The sequence below is a fragment of the Oryctolagus cuniculus genome, chromosome 17 (assembly GCF_964237555.1).
Source record: "Oryctolagus cuniculus chromosome 17, mOryCun1.1, whole genome shotgun sequence".
Classification (NCBI taxonomy): Eukaryota; Metazoa; Chordata; class Mammalia; order Lagomorpha; family Leporidae; genus Oryctolagus; species Oryctolagus cuniculus.
In genome coordinates, this window is record NC_091448.1 from 65,317,622 (window position 1) to 65,332,776 (window position 15,155).

The 15,155-nt window shown below is 43.5% G+C and overlaps 2 protein-coding genes across 2 annotated transcripts in view; one reads left to right on the forward strand and one right to left on the reverse strand.

Annotated features, from left to right (window-relative positions):
* Positions 1-15,155, forward strand: part of LOC138845934 (zinc finger protein 286A-like) — a 168,343-nt gene continuing 153,188 nt past the window's right edge. Inside the window, exons 1-4 of the mRNA XM_070059984.1 lie at positions 1-59; positions 416-575; positions 1,850-1,938; positions 6,630-7,871. Coding sequence (XP_069916085.1) covers positions 1-59; positions 416-575; positions 1,850-1,938; positions 6,630-7,871 — 1,550 coding nt within the window. The remainder of the gene's footprint in view (positions 60-415; positions 576-1,849; positions 1,939-6,629; positions 7,872-15,155) is intronic.
* Positions 12,803-13,798, reverse strand: LOC100357329 (cytochrome c). Its single transcript, XM_008263447.4, has one exon. The coding sequence runs from the start codon at positions 13,710-13,712 to the stop codon at positions 13,395-13,397; it is 318 nt and encodes a 105-aa protein (XP_008261669.2). The 5' UTR covers positions 13,713-13,798; the 3' UTR covers positions 12,803-13,394.

The following is a 15,155-nucleotide window of genomic DNA, read 5'->3' on the forward strand; positions in this document are numbered from 1 at the left end:
ATGCGCGACTCAGAGCTGGCCCAAGAAGTTCGTAGCCTTTGTCAGGCCCGGGATGGGAGGTGGGCGTGGGGATCATTCCTTGAGGAGTCCGAGCTGGAGTCTGTGTTTGTGAACGGGGGCTGGAGGGACTGAAGAGCAGCTGGAAGCCCTCCCCTCTGGGACACCGGTGCGCGACGGGCAGGGCAAGCGCGGGTCTGGGGCCAGCGCCCGGAGCAGAGCCGGACTTGTCCATGTGCCCCGGGGGACGGCCTCCGAATCATCTCAGGCCCCCACCCCCAGCCCCAGGACGGCTGCGAGGGTAGGGACCCAGCCTCAGGGTGCCGCCCCCGGGTTTCCAGGCTCCCGCTGGGTGGGAGCGAGGCAAGCTCCACCGTGAGCCAGACGCCGTCCAGACCTGACCGTGACCTTTCCGCAGATCCCCCCGCGGGAAGGCAGCAAGGACGACCGCGAGACCCCCGAGGGCTTCTGACTGCTCTGCCCGCCCAGTGCTGAGCTGGGGAGAAGCGCAGCATCTTCGGGGCATGGAGGAGGCGGTGGTCATGGAGACAGAGTTGGCAGAAATGCCCGAGGAGGAGGTAGGATTGCTGCCGAGGTGAGCGTGTGGAAGGGCGGGATTCTACTCTGGAAGGGAAAACGGTCGCCTCAGGGAGATCCCTGCTTGGCTGTCGCCATCGTCTTGGGGATGCATGGCTCTTTGGAGTATGCAGGGCTTGGGATGGAGCCACAGCCCTGCAGGGTGCTGGTAGACCCTTCAGAACCACCAAAAACAGCAAAATGCTAGGCTCAGAGGCGTGAGCATAGTGTCCTCAATTATTTTTTTCACATTTTTCATCCCAAGTTATTGTCCCAGAGGTCTCCATCGGGTGGTCTGAGAATTCAGGTTCGCGCTTGGCAAAAAACATGGCCCCACACCTGCTACCCACTTTATCCGTACAATTACCCTATGATTTCAGTACAGAGAATTTTGTCATTGGACATACAAGAAAAGCAAATTTTGTCATTGGACATACAAGAAAACAGATGTGGAAGTTGGTCAGCGACTTCCAATTCTGCTAGACCAATGGTCACTTGAATTTTGGTTTGTGATTTCTATGTGGGATTTCTCTTCCTTCTCTCATACTTGAGAAACTTATAGATTGAACCCTGGGCTCAACCAGTGAAAGTTAATTTGAGGTGGGGTTTGGCAGCCTACATTTTATTTATTTTTTTAAGATTTATTTCTTTGAAAGGCAGAGTTACAGGAAGGTAAAGGCAGAGAGAGAGAGAGAGGTCTTCCATCCATTGGTTCACCCCCCTCCCCCAAAGTGGCTGCAACGGCTGGAGCTGTGCCTATTGGAAGCCAGTAGTCAGGAGCTTCCTCCAGGTGTCCATGTGGGTTCAGGGGCCCAAGGACTTAGGCCATCTCTGCTGCTTTCCCAGGCCATAGCAGAGAGCTGGATTGGAAGTGGAGCACCCAGGACTCAAACTGGTGTCCAACTGGGATGCCGGCACTGCAGGTGGTGGATTTACTTACTCTGCCACAGTGCCAGCTCCAGCAGTCTACATTTTAAATAAGCATGTGGGATAATTTTGGAGGGCCATGGAGCCTACTTCTCCAACAAAAGGAACTGATGTATTCTAATTTCTGGTTCTGAGAGTGCCACCTTCTAGAATGTGTTCAGATATAAACCCCAAGTAGCAATAATCACAGACACTTTCCATGGTCTTGAGAGGCAGTGGGTTGACTTGGGCTCCCCTCAGTCTCAGTGTTTGTAGGGAGCACAGTTTGTGTGGAAGCAGGATTTTTAGACTTGCAGTTCTGAGGACAAGAGCGGCTGAGGCCCCGTCATTACTTCTTTCTTGCCCTTAGCTCTGTCATTCCAGGAGTCTCCCCTTTCCCAAGAAAAGAGTGCAGACGAAGGCGAAGTGGCAGCTCTGCACCTCACAGCCAGGTCCCAGGTGAGTGTGAGCGCTAATGATTGCGGAAATCCCACCTTACTTCTCAAAGTACAGGTGCATTCCTTTGTGAGACTAGAGCCACTCTAGAGAGAGCTGAGTTCTAGGACATTACAAAGGGCTCAGTAGAAAATGTCTCCTACTTACCCATGGTACCTTTCTTTTCCATCTGTATTCATTGTTCTTTGGCAGACAAATAAGCAGTATTTTCCTCTTTCTACCTGCTGTGCTAATTTCCGTTTGGTCATGTGGGAAACTATTTTGCAGATAATGTGGTACGTGTCACTTATAACTTGTTTCTGTATGGGGAAACAACACACATATGCCTTTGAAGGAATTTAGGAAAGCACCTTAAATGCTGATGTGATTCTAAAAACAAGTGTCCAGATAGTTTAAAGGAAGGCCTATGAGAATCCAGTGGTCACAATTAGAATTCAGCCCTCCAAGATAAAGTATGCTGAGGTAGTGTGTCTGCAACTTTTAAGTTGTTGCCCTTCCCCCCAAAGGGCCAGAATAGCTAATATTAAGAATTGTTGGGGCTAACATTATGACACAGTGGGTTAAGCTTCCATTTCTGACATGAGCATCACGTATCCGAGTGCTAGTTTGAGTCCTGGCTGCTCCACTTCCGGTCCAGCTTCCTGCTGATGGTGCTTGGGCCGCTGCCACCGACATGGGAGACCTGGATAGAATTCCTGGCTCAGCACTGGCTGTTGTAGACATTTCAGGAGTTAACCAGTGAATGGAGGATCGATCTCTCTCGCTCTCACTCTCTCTCCCCTCCACTCCCTTGTCCTCTCTCCCATTCTCCCTGTTGCTTTGCCTTTTAAATAAATATATATTTTTTTAATTTCTGAATTTAGGTGGTAGTCATACCATATGGATGATCATTGTGTTTATCTTTCAAGTTTATATGTTTTGAAAAGTTTTATTTGAAGGAGCTGGGGAGGAGAAAGGGAGCTGTCCATGTTGTGTGTGGAGTGCCACAACCCAAAGATTCCTCCGCCTTTCTCTTGGCCACTATGATCCAGGGCATACACAGTAATTATTAGACATTGGCAGTGTGTATACAAGTGACTTTGCAGGTCCTTTATATACTTGCTGTCTTCCATTGGCTTCTCAGCTACCTTACATTAGTCTTGAAGACTTTCTTAGTCGGTTGGAGCTGATGAGAAAAAAAAAAAACTGGCTTAAGCAAAGAGAGGTATTTATTGACTAAAATGTTATTGAAAAATTGAGGTCTGGCCAGATGCAGGGCCCAAGAAATAACATTAAAACCTGTTCTCTTCATTTCCCAAAGCTTCATTTCCCAAAGCTTTCTTTTTCTCCGTGGGTTTTGCTCTCAAGCACACTTTTCCTCGAGCACTGGCTACAAACAGGTTTAGGCTGACTTACATCTTCCCATGTTAAGGGCCAGAGAGAGGAGGCAGCTTCTTTCCTAGATACTCCCTGCCTTATCAAATTGTACATGCCAGAACTCTGTGGACAGTTTTTACATTTCCTCCTCTCCTTTATGCATGAACACATTTACTTAATTACATTTTACTGTAATTAGCGAATACTCATACGCTGTTGACACCCACATGCCTGTTGTTTGCCTGAACGGTTATGATAAATCTCCCAATTCTGCCTTTGCCCCATGTACTCCATTCTCTACATCGTACTGAGAGTGATGTTTTCAAAATCAAGTCAAATCAAGTTATCCCTTTGCTCCAAACACTTCAGGGATTCTCACACCCTTTGGCTTAATGACCAGAATCCTTGAGGCTGACAAAATCTTGTAAAACTCTGCTTTTACTCACTTCGACATTTTTATCTCACCTTTTTTCCCTCCTTCTCCAGGCTGTGTCTTAGCAGTTCTTGAATGTTTTCGCATCCAAAGACCTAGTGTAACTAAAAATTATTGAAGACTGTAAAGAGCTTTTGTCCATACAGGTGATATCTACCAAAATTTACCACATTAGAAATTATAACTGAGGGGCCAGCTTTGTGGCACAGTAGGTTAAGCATCCACGTGCGGCGACTGCATCTCATATGGCCACTGGTTCTAGTCCTGGCTGCTCTACTTCTTTTTGTGTGTGTGTGTGTGTGTGTGTGTGTCTTCTTTTTTTTTATTTTTTTGATAGGCAGAGTGGACAGTGAGAGAGAGAGACAGAGAGAGAAAGGTCTTCCTTTGCCGTTGGTTCACCCTCCAATGGCCGCCTCTGCAGCCGGCGCACCGTGCTGATCCGATGGCAGGAGCCAGGATCCAGGTGCTTTTCCTGGTCTCCCATGGGGTGCAGGGCCCAAGCACCTGGGCCATCCTCCACTGCACTCCCTGGCCATAGCAGAGAGCTGGCCTGGAAGAGGGGCAACCGGGACAGAATCCGGCGCCCCGACTGGGACTAGAACCCGGTGTGCCGGCGCCGCAAGGTGGAGGATTAGCCTATTGAGCCATGGCGCCGGCTTAGGCTGCTCTACTTCTGATCCAGGTCTCTGCTATGGCCTGGGATGGCAGTGGAGGATGGCCCAAGTGCTTGGGCCCCTGCACCCACGTGGGTGACCAGGTTGTAACTTCTGGCTCCTGATTTCAGCATGGCCCAGCTTCAGCCATTGCAGCCATTTGGGGAGTGAACCAGTGAATGGAAGATAACTTGCTCTCTCTGTCTCTCCCTCTCGCTGTCTGTAGTTATGCCTCTCAAGTAAATAAATAAATCAAAAAGGAGGAATTATTAAAAAATTAAGACTGAGCAAAAATGAGCTATTAATTTTAAAATAATTATAAACCCATTACCCTCTACTGCATTACAATTTTTATAAAGAAGACTTCATGAACAAAAATATCTTACCTAAAAGAGTGGTGGGTTTTTGTAGTTTTCTTGATTTTTTTTAAAGATTTATTTTATTGGAGGGCAGATTTACAGAGAAAGAGAGAGGTCTTACATCTGCTAGTTTACTTCCCAAATGTCCATAATGACCGGGGCTGGGCCTGTCCAAAGCCAGGAGCCTGGAGCTTCTTCCAGGTCTCCCATGTGAGAACAGAGGCCCAATGACTTGGGCCATCCTCTGCTGCTTTCACAGGCTCATTAGCAGGGAGCTGGATCAGAAGTGGAGCAGCCGGGACTCAAATCAATACCTATACGGGAGTTCTTTTTTTTTTTCACATTTCTGCAAATCTCTCCAAAATATGGCTTCATCAAAGATAATTATTCTGATAGTTGCTTCTGAATGCAGTTTTTTTGTGATATGTTGGGTTTTTTATGTTTGTTTTTTAAAGATTCATTTGAAGGAGGAGAAGGGGAGGGAGATCTTCCATCTGTTGCTTTAACTGCACAGATGGTCACAATGGCTGTAGCTAGTCCAGGCTGAAACCAGAAGTCGGGAGTTCTATCTAGGTTTCCCACTTGGGTGTCAGGGGCCCAAGTACTGGAGCTACCCTCCACTGCTTTCCCAAGCACATTAGCTGGGAGCTGGATTGGAAGCTGAGCAACTGGGATCCTAACCACCACTCAGATATGATAAGCTGGCATCACAGGCCGCATCCTAATCCATTGTGTCACAGCGCCAGCACCTGTGATATGCTGTTCTAGTTTAAATGTATGAAGAAAATCCACTTACTTAAATAGATAGTTGGAAAAGGGAGACGTGTTTTATATTTACAGTCCTTGTCAGATAAAATTATGACTTTTGGGCTTGCGCTGAGGCTCACTAGGCTAATCCTCTGCCTTACGGCGCCGGCACATCGGGTTCTAGTCCCGGTCAGGGCGCCAGATTCTGTCCTGGTTGCCCCTCTTCCAGGCCAGCTCTCTGCTGTGGCCAGGGAGTGCAGTGGAGGATGGCCCAGGTGCTTGGGCCCTGCACCCCATGGGAGACTAGGATAAGTACCTGGCTCCTACCATCGGATCAGCGCGGTGCGCCCACTGCAGCACGCCGGCCGAGGCGGCCATTGGAGGGTGAACCAACGGCAAAGGAAGACCTTTCTCTCTGTCTCTCTCTCTCACTGTCCACTCTGCCTGTCAAAAAAATGAAAAAAAAAGAAAATTATGACTTTTCTGCTCTAAGACTCTCTAACTAAGCAGGAGGTAATTGATTAAAGATTAGATACAAGGACAGCCATTTGGCCTAGTGGTGAAGACACCTGCATCCTATATCAGAGAGCCTGGATTCAGATCCTAGCTGTGCTCCTAATCCCAGCTTCCTGCTAGAGGGGTGGCAGCAGGTGATGGCTCAAATAATGAGGGGCATAGTAGAAAAGCATTGTTAGGAAAATTAAACTGGCAGTGGGTTTTATATTTGGATGTGGCAAGATTGGAAGACTGAGAACTTAGAAGTCATAACTATATACTGAGATAATTGCCTGGATATTTGTTGTAGCAATGTGTGTTGTATAAAAAGTTATTTCTCCCATCTGACCTGATGCACTCATTGTCTGCTCATAAATGGATATATTGCTTCATATATAACCCATATTTTCCTATATTTCTGGATGTCTTTTCCCTCTTGGGACTCTTCTGGATGGAGTATACTCATTTTCTCTGCATATACTGAGTATTTGTTTCCCTCCATTTGCTTCTCTTTACAAATCATGTAATGAGTCAGATCCACTTACTCCGTGAAGGCATGCCTTTCACTTTCATTAACTTTTACCTATTTCAGAATTGCCTTTCTGTTGAGCACAGAAAATGAGGGGAATTTGTATTTCCAATGTTTTTCAGATGCGGAGACAAGACCCAAGAGCAAGGATTCAACTTCAGTGCAAGATTTTTCCAAAGAAGTTTCCTGCCAGGTTGCAATAATAGAGAGCTGACAAAGAATAATGGCTTGGAAACAGCTCTTGAATGTGACAGTTGGTTAGAGAATCAGCAAGGAAGTCAGGAGAGACACTTGAGAGAAATGTTCACCCACATGAATTCATTACCCGAAGAAAGAGATCATGAACATGACGTTTACTGGGAGAACTACAGTCAGAAGTCTGTTCTCACCACTCAAGACAGAGTTCCCAAAGGGTTCTGTTCCTTTCATACACTTGATAAAAGATTGAAACAGAAGTCAAACTTAATGAAAAAGCAGAGAACTTTTAAAGAGAAAAAGCCTCATAAGTGCAGTGATTGTGGTGAACTCTTCACTTACCATTCAGTACTTATTCGACACCAGAGAGTCCACACTGGAGAGAAACCTTATACCTGCAGTGAATGTGGGAAGTCTTTTAGCCACAGAGCTAATTTAACAAAGCATCAGAGAACTCATACTAGAATTCTCTTTGAGTGTAACGAATGCAAGAAAACCTTCACAGAAAGCTTGTCCCTTCCAGTTCATCAGAGAATTCACATTGGAGAAAGACCTTATGAATGCAGTGAATGTGGGAAGGGTTTTAACCGAAGTACACATCTTGTGCAACATCAGTTGATTCATACTGGAGTTAAGCCCTATGAGTGTAATGAATGTGATAAAGTGTTCCTTCATTTATCAGCACTCATTAAACATCAAAGAACTCATACTGGAGAGAAACCCTATAAATGTCAAGAATGTGGGAAAGCCTTTAGCCACTGTTCATCACTTACTAAGCACCAGAGGGTTCATACCAGGGAAAAGCCATATGAATGTAGCAAATGTGGAAAAACTTTTAGTCAAAGCACACATCTTGTTCAGCATCAGAGAACTCATACTGGAGAGAAACCCTATGAGTGTAGTGAATGTGGGAAAACCTTTAGTAGGAGCTCAAATTTTGGTGAACATCAAAGAATTCGTATTGGAAAGAAACCCTGTGAATGTAGAGAGTGCGGAAGAGCCTTCATTCATTCATCAGCTCCTATTCAACACCGGAGAACTCATACTGGAGAGAAGCCCTTTAGAGGTAATGAATGTGGGAAAAGCTTTAAGTATAGTTCATCCCTCAGCAGACCTCAAAGAATTCACACTGAAGAACAACCCTGGAACATCCCTGAATGTGAAATAATGTAAGTTGGGTTTATAACTGTGTTAAGTACCTGAGTGTTTAGATGTAAACCATTGTATGCACTTGAGGACTAATTTTATATAAACATCTAATTTCACTCACATAATACATAGTTTTGAGCCACAGACAGGATGGTCCTTATGTCCATTGATTTGCTTATTAAAACTTCTGACCAGAAATCTCAAAATTTTAATCTTCAACCTCTCAAATACCCATCCAAGGAAATTCATGCAATCCCAGAGAAGGTAGCATTATAAATTATGAAATTGTTTTCCCTTCTCCTGGTCATATTGGAGCCCTGTTGTAGTTTCTCACTTTGGAAAGGAAATTCTTACTTGATAGGTTAGGTTGATAGCTTATAGTAGATCCTTATCATGAAGAGTTCACCAAGTTATTATTCTTTGAATCCAAAATAGAGATCCAGATATGCAGGTGGTATCATTTCTCCAGAAAATGTAATTTCTATTATCCAAAAAAGCTAAATAAGCTAAGAGTTGAAAGTTTTTTGGATTTCCTTCCTATCTCCCAAAAGTTGCTATCTACTTTTATGAATATAAACAAAGTATTTACAGCAGGTTCTGAGCTATGGTCATATGAGTTATATTGATTATAGATTGATGCACTGTTATCCCTGTCTATAGAAATGTACCTTCATTTTCCACTTTTTCCTGGAGTTAGCCTGAAAGACAGAGTTGGTCAGAATCTTAAGTGTTGATCAAGCCCCTCTTTGTTTATCCTTGGCATTGAATAATCCTTGGTTTTCTAATGTCCACAAATATCCAGGAAACATTGTTTCTCCGCGTTATTTAGCATTGTGTACATTGTGCTGTGTCACTTTGAGAAAAGACCCCATGGCTATTGAGGGTTTGGAAAGCTGGTGGATTGGATCAATGTGTTATTATATTTAAGGTTCCAGTCAAGAAGAACTGAAGCAACTGTGAGACAGCAGCTCCTGCATTCCTGTCAGGTATGGAAAATAGTCACAGGACAGTCCTGAGCAACTCACTGAGATAAGCAGCTGAAAAGCAGTTTTTCTGTCCTTAATGTTTACCCTGTTGTTGTTATTGTTGTTCTCCATGTGTTGGTTGGTCTTTATCTCAGAGTTCTAAAGATGGACAAGGCATGAAATCACAGTGATATGTTAGCATAAGTTACAAGGGTGACCAAGACCAGTGGTAGGATTGGAAACACAAAAGCAAAAGTTCAAATAACTAGTAAAACACTATGTAAATGCCATTTTTATTATATATATGTTCTGTATAAAGAAAATTATGTAAAATGATAGAAAAATACAGATTTCTACTTTCTTCTCTCCTAACTCCTATCCTTCATGATCAATTATCAATCAGCCTCTACTCTTGTCCCTTCCACATTATCCCAGTTACTTAGTTCCCTCTCAGTGGAACTTAATTTTATGATGGAAGAAAAGTAGGGAGATAGTTTAAAGAAGTAGGGATAGTGAAGAGCACTATCATTAGGGATGCATGGAATATAAATCTAGCAATGATGGCAATGAGAACAAAAGGGCTCTTGACAAAGAGATTGTAGAATGAACAAAAAACATTGAAGGAGATTGAGTTGGGAGGGAAGACTTGGGTCTGAAGGGTTTGGGTAGGATAATGGCTGACTCATCACAATATAGGAAAAGGAACTCTTTCACCTCCTTAATATTCAGTATTAATAGTTCTGAGCAGATAGCTGTAGCCCAGTCCCATAGATCAACCTGGGCCTACAGTCAATTTCTCTAAATAAAATTTTATTGAAACTCAGCCACACATTCCTTTACATGTTGTCTTTGGTTGCCTTTCCTTGCAGTGGCAAAATCGAGTAGCTGCAACAGAAATCATATCTTCTGACTACTTTAACAAAATAAAACTGGGTAGCTTATAAGCAGCCGAGATATAGTTCTCATAGTTCTGGAAGTTAAGAGGTCCCAAGATCAAGGCATTTGCAGATTTGGGGTCTGATGAAGGCCTACTTCCTGGTAGGGAGGCACCCTTGCACTGTGTCCTCACTAGGTAGAATGGGGCCCATCTTATAAGGACACTAATCTCATTCACAAGGGCCTCACCTACAAAGACCACATAGGTATTGACTGGGTTTCAGGGTATGGATTTTGGACATTCAGTCAATAGCAGATTGTATGTCCCTAAAATATTTACTATCTGGATCTACAGAAAATGCTGCTCCTATGCTACAGCATCTGTCAGGAAGTAAGGTAGAGACAGATAAAACAGTCAGAGAAATTGGAGAAGTTGTAGTGATGGTGAAGTAATCCTTCACTAGGGACTAAAGCCATTGAAGTTACCTCCATGTACCAGACTGGTAAGCAGAGCAATGCAGATGAACACTGAGTTGTTACTACTCCATAACAGTATCCCTGTCCCTCTAGTTTATTGTTAAGATTACAGAACTGTGTGAGTTTGTGTGAAAGAAAAATAAAAGAAATGGGAAATGCATCAAAATGTTCCTACCTTAGGATGTTACCATGTGTTGTGGAGAGAATTGAAGCTGTGAAAATGTTTTAAATATACCATCTGGTTCAGTGAAAAGAAATTCATTTGGGGGCCACATTTAAACTAACAAAAATATGCATGCCCAACATGGGTGTTTGAAAGTTGAGCTTAAAATCTACCAACCCCAGTTAGCAATTGTGTGACCTTAGGAGGCAACTTATCCTGAGTCTCAGTTTCTTTATTCGTAAAATGGAAATAAATCATCCCTTTCTCATAAGGTTGTCATGAGGATTAAATAGGACAGTGCATCTAAAGGATCTGGCACAAAAGCATAAGGAGCCCCCCTTCCACTTATGTAAGCAAGTACTCCCAATTCCCCCTTCACTGTCTACATTTATTCCTAAATGAAGCAGTTAAGCATCAGAGTGTGTGTGTGTGTGTACATATGTCTACAATTGTATAAAATAGTGTCTCAGAAAGTCAGTGGAATTAAAAGCACATGTATTTTGCTGCAAAAGTTTTTTCAAAACCCATGCATAATAATTTTCATAGTTCAGATTTCCCAAAAGGTTTTTGAAACCTGTGTGTTTGTGTGTGTGTGTGTGTGTGTGTGTGTGTGTGTCAAATGATGTGGCTAAGAATCAGCCCATGGAAGTTGAGAATCATTCTGTTCTCCACGCCTTTTTTTTTTTTTTACCTGTTGAGGACTATGACCGCCCTGCTCCCTGGCCTGTCACAGAGTTGAAGCTTTACTTCTTCCTGCTCTTGCTTCTTTTCTGGTGCTGTTCCCTGCACAGCCTCCTTGAGATCTCCTGGAGCATGCTTTTTTCCTTGTGGGTCTGACTTAAACAGGAGCTATTTGCTGGCTCCAGAAACAAGTTTGCAATATAACGTGAAGGGACTCAACTCCACTGGTAATTTTACTGGGAAATACGGCTCTTTGTGTTTCAGTATTTGTCCTCGTTACGCCTGATGTTCAACTTGACTGCATGTTTGTACTCCAGCATAAATGTTGAAAGTTTTAATGTTGTGCATTTCAAATGTTTTTGGTTACCTATAAACAATTTGTTCTTACTGTCCCATTGTCAATAAAGATAGTGTGTGTGTGTGTGTGTGTGTGTAGTCAGGAACTTGTGTAAATTGCTTTTAAGTTCACCTAATATAGAATCTTTCATGATGTAAAGAAGGACCAACATAAATTATCTCCGTATCCAGGAAGCCAATCACATTGCTAATTGTTCATCTGGAAGATGAGATGGAGATGCCCTTGGGAGCCTACATACCTGTAAGTTGAGGAGGAGAGGAGGGTGGTTTCTATCATGTAGTACTGAATCTCAGGCCAAGCACAGGCACTATTCCCTTTGCAGGGGCAATGGGGCAACAGTAAAAGTAAGGCAGTAAAACCAGGCAAAATAGGTTTTAAAACACTGAAGTTTGAAATATATATGGTTTGGGGGAAAGCAATTTAACAGCACACAGTTATAAAATAATTAAGAATAATCAAACATTCAAATCTGTTGGTAAGTGTTCAATCATCTTTTAAAAGATACTCATAGTTTTTATTTCTTAGATAAATCCTCACTTTTTGAAATTCTAAAACAGGGGGCTGGCACTGTGGTGCAGTGGCATCCCATATGGGCGCCAGTTCCAAACCTGGCTGCTCCACTTCTGATCCAGCTCTCTGCTATGGCCTGGGAAAGCTGTAGAAGATTGCCCAAGTCCTTGGGGCCCTGCACCCGCGTGGGAGACCCGGAGGAGGCTCCTGGCTCCTGGCTTCAGATCGGCATAGCTCTAGCCATGCAGCCAATTGGGGAGTGAATCAGATGGAAGATCTCTCTCTCTCTGTCTCCCTTTTTCCCCCTCTCCTCTCCCTCTCTCTGTCTCCCTCTGCCTCTCCTCTCTCTGTGTAACTCTGATTGCAAATAAATAAATAAATCTTTAAAAAATAAAATACTAGAACAGGATTCAAGTTAGAAGCTATATGTTCCCATGTTCTCTCTTCCCTTCTTATACTTATTCTTGGCCTAAAATGGGCAATATGGGGGCCCAGAGCCACCTGAGCTCTCCCTCACCATAAGTTTTACTGGTCAGTGGGAAGAGTATTCCCCTGTAGTTGATAATACATGCAATGTGGCATCTATGGGTTACTGTATTGTTCCAGTTAATGCCCTAAAATAATTGGATGTTTTCACTGAATCATTTACATTTTTCACTATATAACCTCTTGGTTTTTTTGTTTGTTTGTTTGTTTTTTCATGATCTATAATTGTTTTTAATTCTCTTAAGTCTTGTGATCACATATTTTAGAGGTTTTGTGCTGATGGTATCTCCTCTACCTTAGTCCTTCCATTGAGTTGGCAAAAGCAGCATTACTAAACACAAATACACAGTAGCTCCTCAGTTTTATGTGTTTCCAAACGGCTGCTTATAGACAATCCTGAATTTTAACTTAGTCTAAGGTAGTAAAGAATTCAACAGCAAGTGTAACTTGTTACTTCACCTGGTCATGCTGACGTTCAAAGCACCTGACCTTACAGATCATCTATAAAATGTGAGAAGTGTTAAATATTCTTTATTTGATATGCATAAACCACACTAAAATGCCTTTCAGTAAGTAAAAGGCAGAAGTTTAGATACAGGAAATTCTAATGAGATTGCCACAGCTAAGACCAAAAATACGAAGTAGACGTTTCCAAATGTCTTCAGCTCTTGCCTTAGGTAGGTAAAGAACAAGGGAATCTCGTTCAGTTCTGAGACAGTGAGGCAATTTCCCCAGCATTTAAATCTAAATCCCATCTCCCAACAGGTTTTGGGATGGCATTGACAAATTTTGTTAGGTAAGTCCAATCATATCCTTAGAACGGGAAAACAGTGAGGGCATTCACTGAACTGGAATTACTACCAAAATTTCCTATTTAATCACACAAGGCAATATTAGACTGTTGGACAAAAATATTTTGTCAGCCATTCATGATCTGAATTCTGGTGTATGAGAATTAAATTATGGTGCACATAAAAAAAGTCACGGGACATTGCTGTTTTGTAATAAATAAGGCAGTGGCCAGCTATTACTCATTCGTAGCTTTTTTGAGATAAGCTATCAAGTCTGCCCTTTCATTCTTCTTCTTAATGCCAGCGAAGATCATTTTGGTTCCAGGGATGTATTTCTTGGGATTCTCCAAATACTCCATCAGAGTGTCCTCTCCCCAGGTGATGCCTTTGTTCTTGTTGGCATCTATGTAGGAGAATCCAACGGCCTGACCTGTCTTCCGCCCAAACAGACTATGGAGATTTGGTCCAGTCTTGTGCTTGCCTCCCTTTTCCACAGTGTGGCACTGGGCACATTTCTGAACAAAAATCTTCTTGCCTTTCTCAACATCACCCATTTTTAACTCGCTCGTTAGTAGCTCGCGCCCCAAAGGACCGCACCGGGAAGCTGGACGTCCCGCTCTCTAATGTTTGTTTGTTTTTGACAGGCAGAGTGGTCAGTGAGAGGAGAGAGAGAGACAGAGAGAAAGGTCTTCCTTTTGCCATTGGTTCACCCTCCAATGGCTGCCGCGGCCGGTGCGCTATGGCTGGCGCACCTCGCTGATCTGAAGGCAGGAGCCAGGTACTTATCCTGGTCTCCCATGGGGTGCAGGGCCCAAGGACTTGGGCCATCCTCCACTGCACTCCCTGGCCACAGCAGAGAGCTGGCCTGGAAGAGGGGCAACCGGGACAGAATCTGGTGCCCCGACTGGGACTAGAACCAGTGTGCCGGCGCCGCAAAGTGGAGGATTAGGCTATTGAGCCATGGCGCTGGCCACCTCTTGTTTTTTAACCTATTTATCTGCCCTTAGATTAAGTTACTCTAAATCAAAGGTACATACTTCACCTCCCTCCCACTCCCATCAGTTCACCCATAAACACATGATCAATGTCAGAAAAGTTCACATCATGGGAATCCGAGGCATTGGTAGATCAAGCCTATTCTTTTTGTACATATTTATTTATTTGAAGGGCAAAGTTGCAAAGAGAGAGGGGTCTTCCATCTGCTGTTTCACTTCCCAAACGACCGCAATGGTGGAGCCAGGCCATAGAATGGAGATAGCAGTTTCTTCAAGGTCTCCCACATGTGCTCAGGGTTCCAGAGACTTGGGTCACCCTGTACTGCTCTCCCAGGCACGTTGGCAGATAACTGATGGCAAGTGGAGTAGCCGGAAACTGAACTGGCACTCATATTGGATGCCAATGTTGCAGGCTGCAGCTTAACCTACTGCCCCACAACACTCTATTGAAATAGCCACTGTCCCAGATACAGATTGGAACTCTAATCTGGAAATCAAAACAATGTTAAGCACCAACAGGAAAACTCCATATCTGAGCTCATGTGACTTGTCCAACACAGACACACTAAAAATATTGTATAAAATTACCTTTTAGTGATGTGTATAAGGTGTACATGAAATACAAATGAATTTTTTATACTTGGATCCTAACCCTGAGATATCTGATTATATATTTGTAAATATACCAAAATCCCAAGGAATTCAAAATCAAAAACATTCCTGGTCCCAAGGACATCAGCTAAGGGATACTCAACTTGTATAGCTTTGCCATGATGTTCAAGAGGGAGAAGGTGTGAGCTGAAGGATTGTGATTTTCAGGAACTACATATTATGTGTTTATATTTGTGTAGAGCATGGAAAACCAGAGTAGCAGGGAGAAAGGTCTTCCATGTGCTGGTTCACTCCATATCTGGCTGCAACAGGCCAGAGCTGCAGTGATCCAAAGCCAGGAGCCAGGAGCTTCTTCTGGGTCTCCCACATGGATGCAGGGGCCCAAAGGCC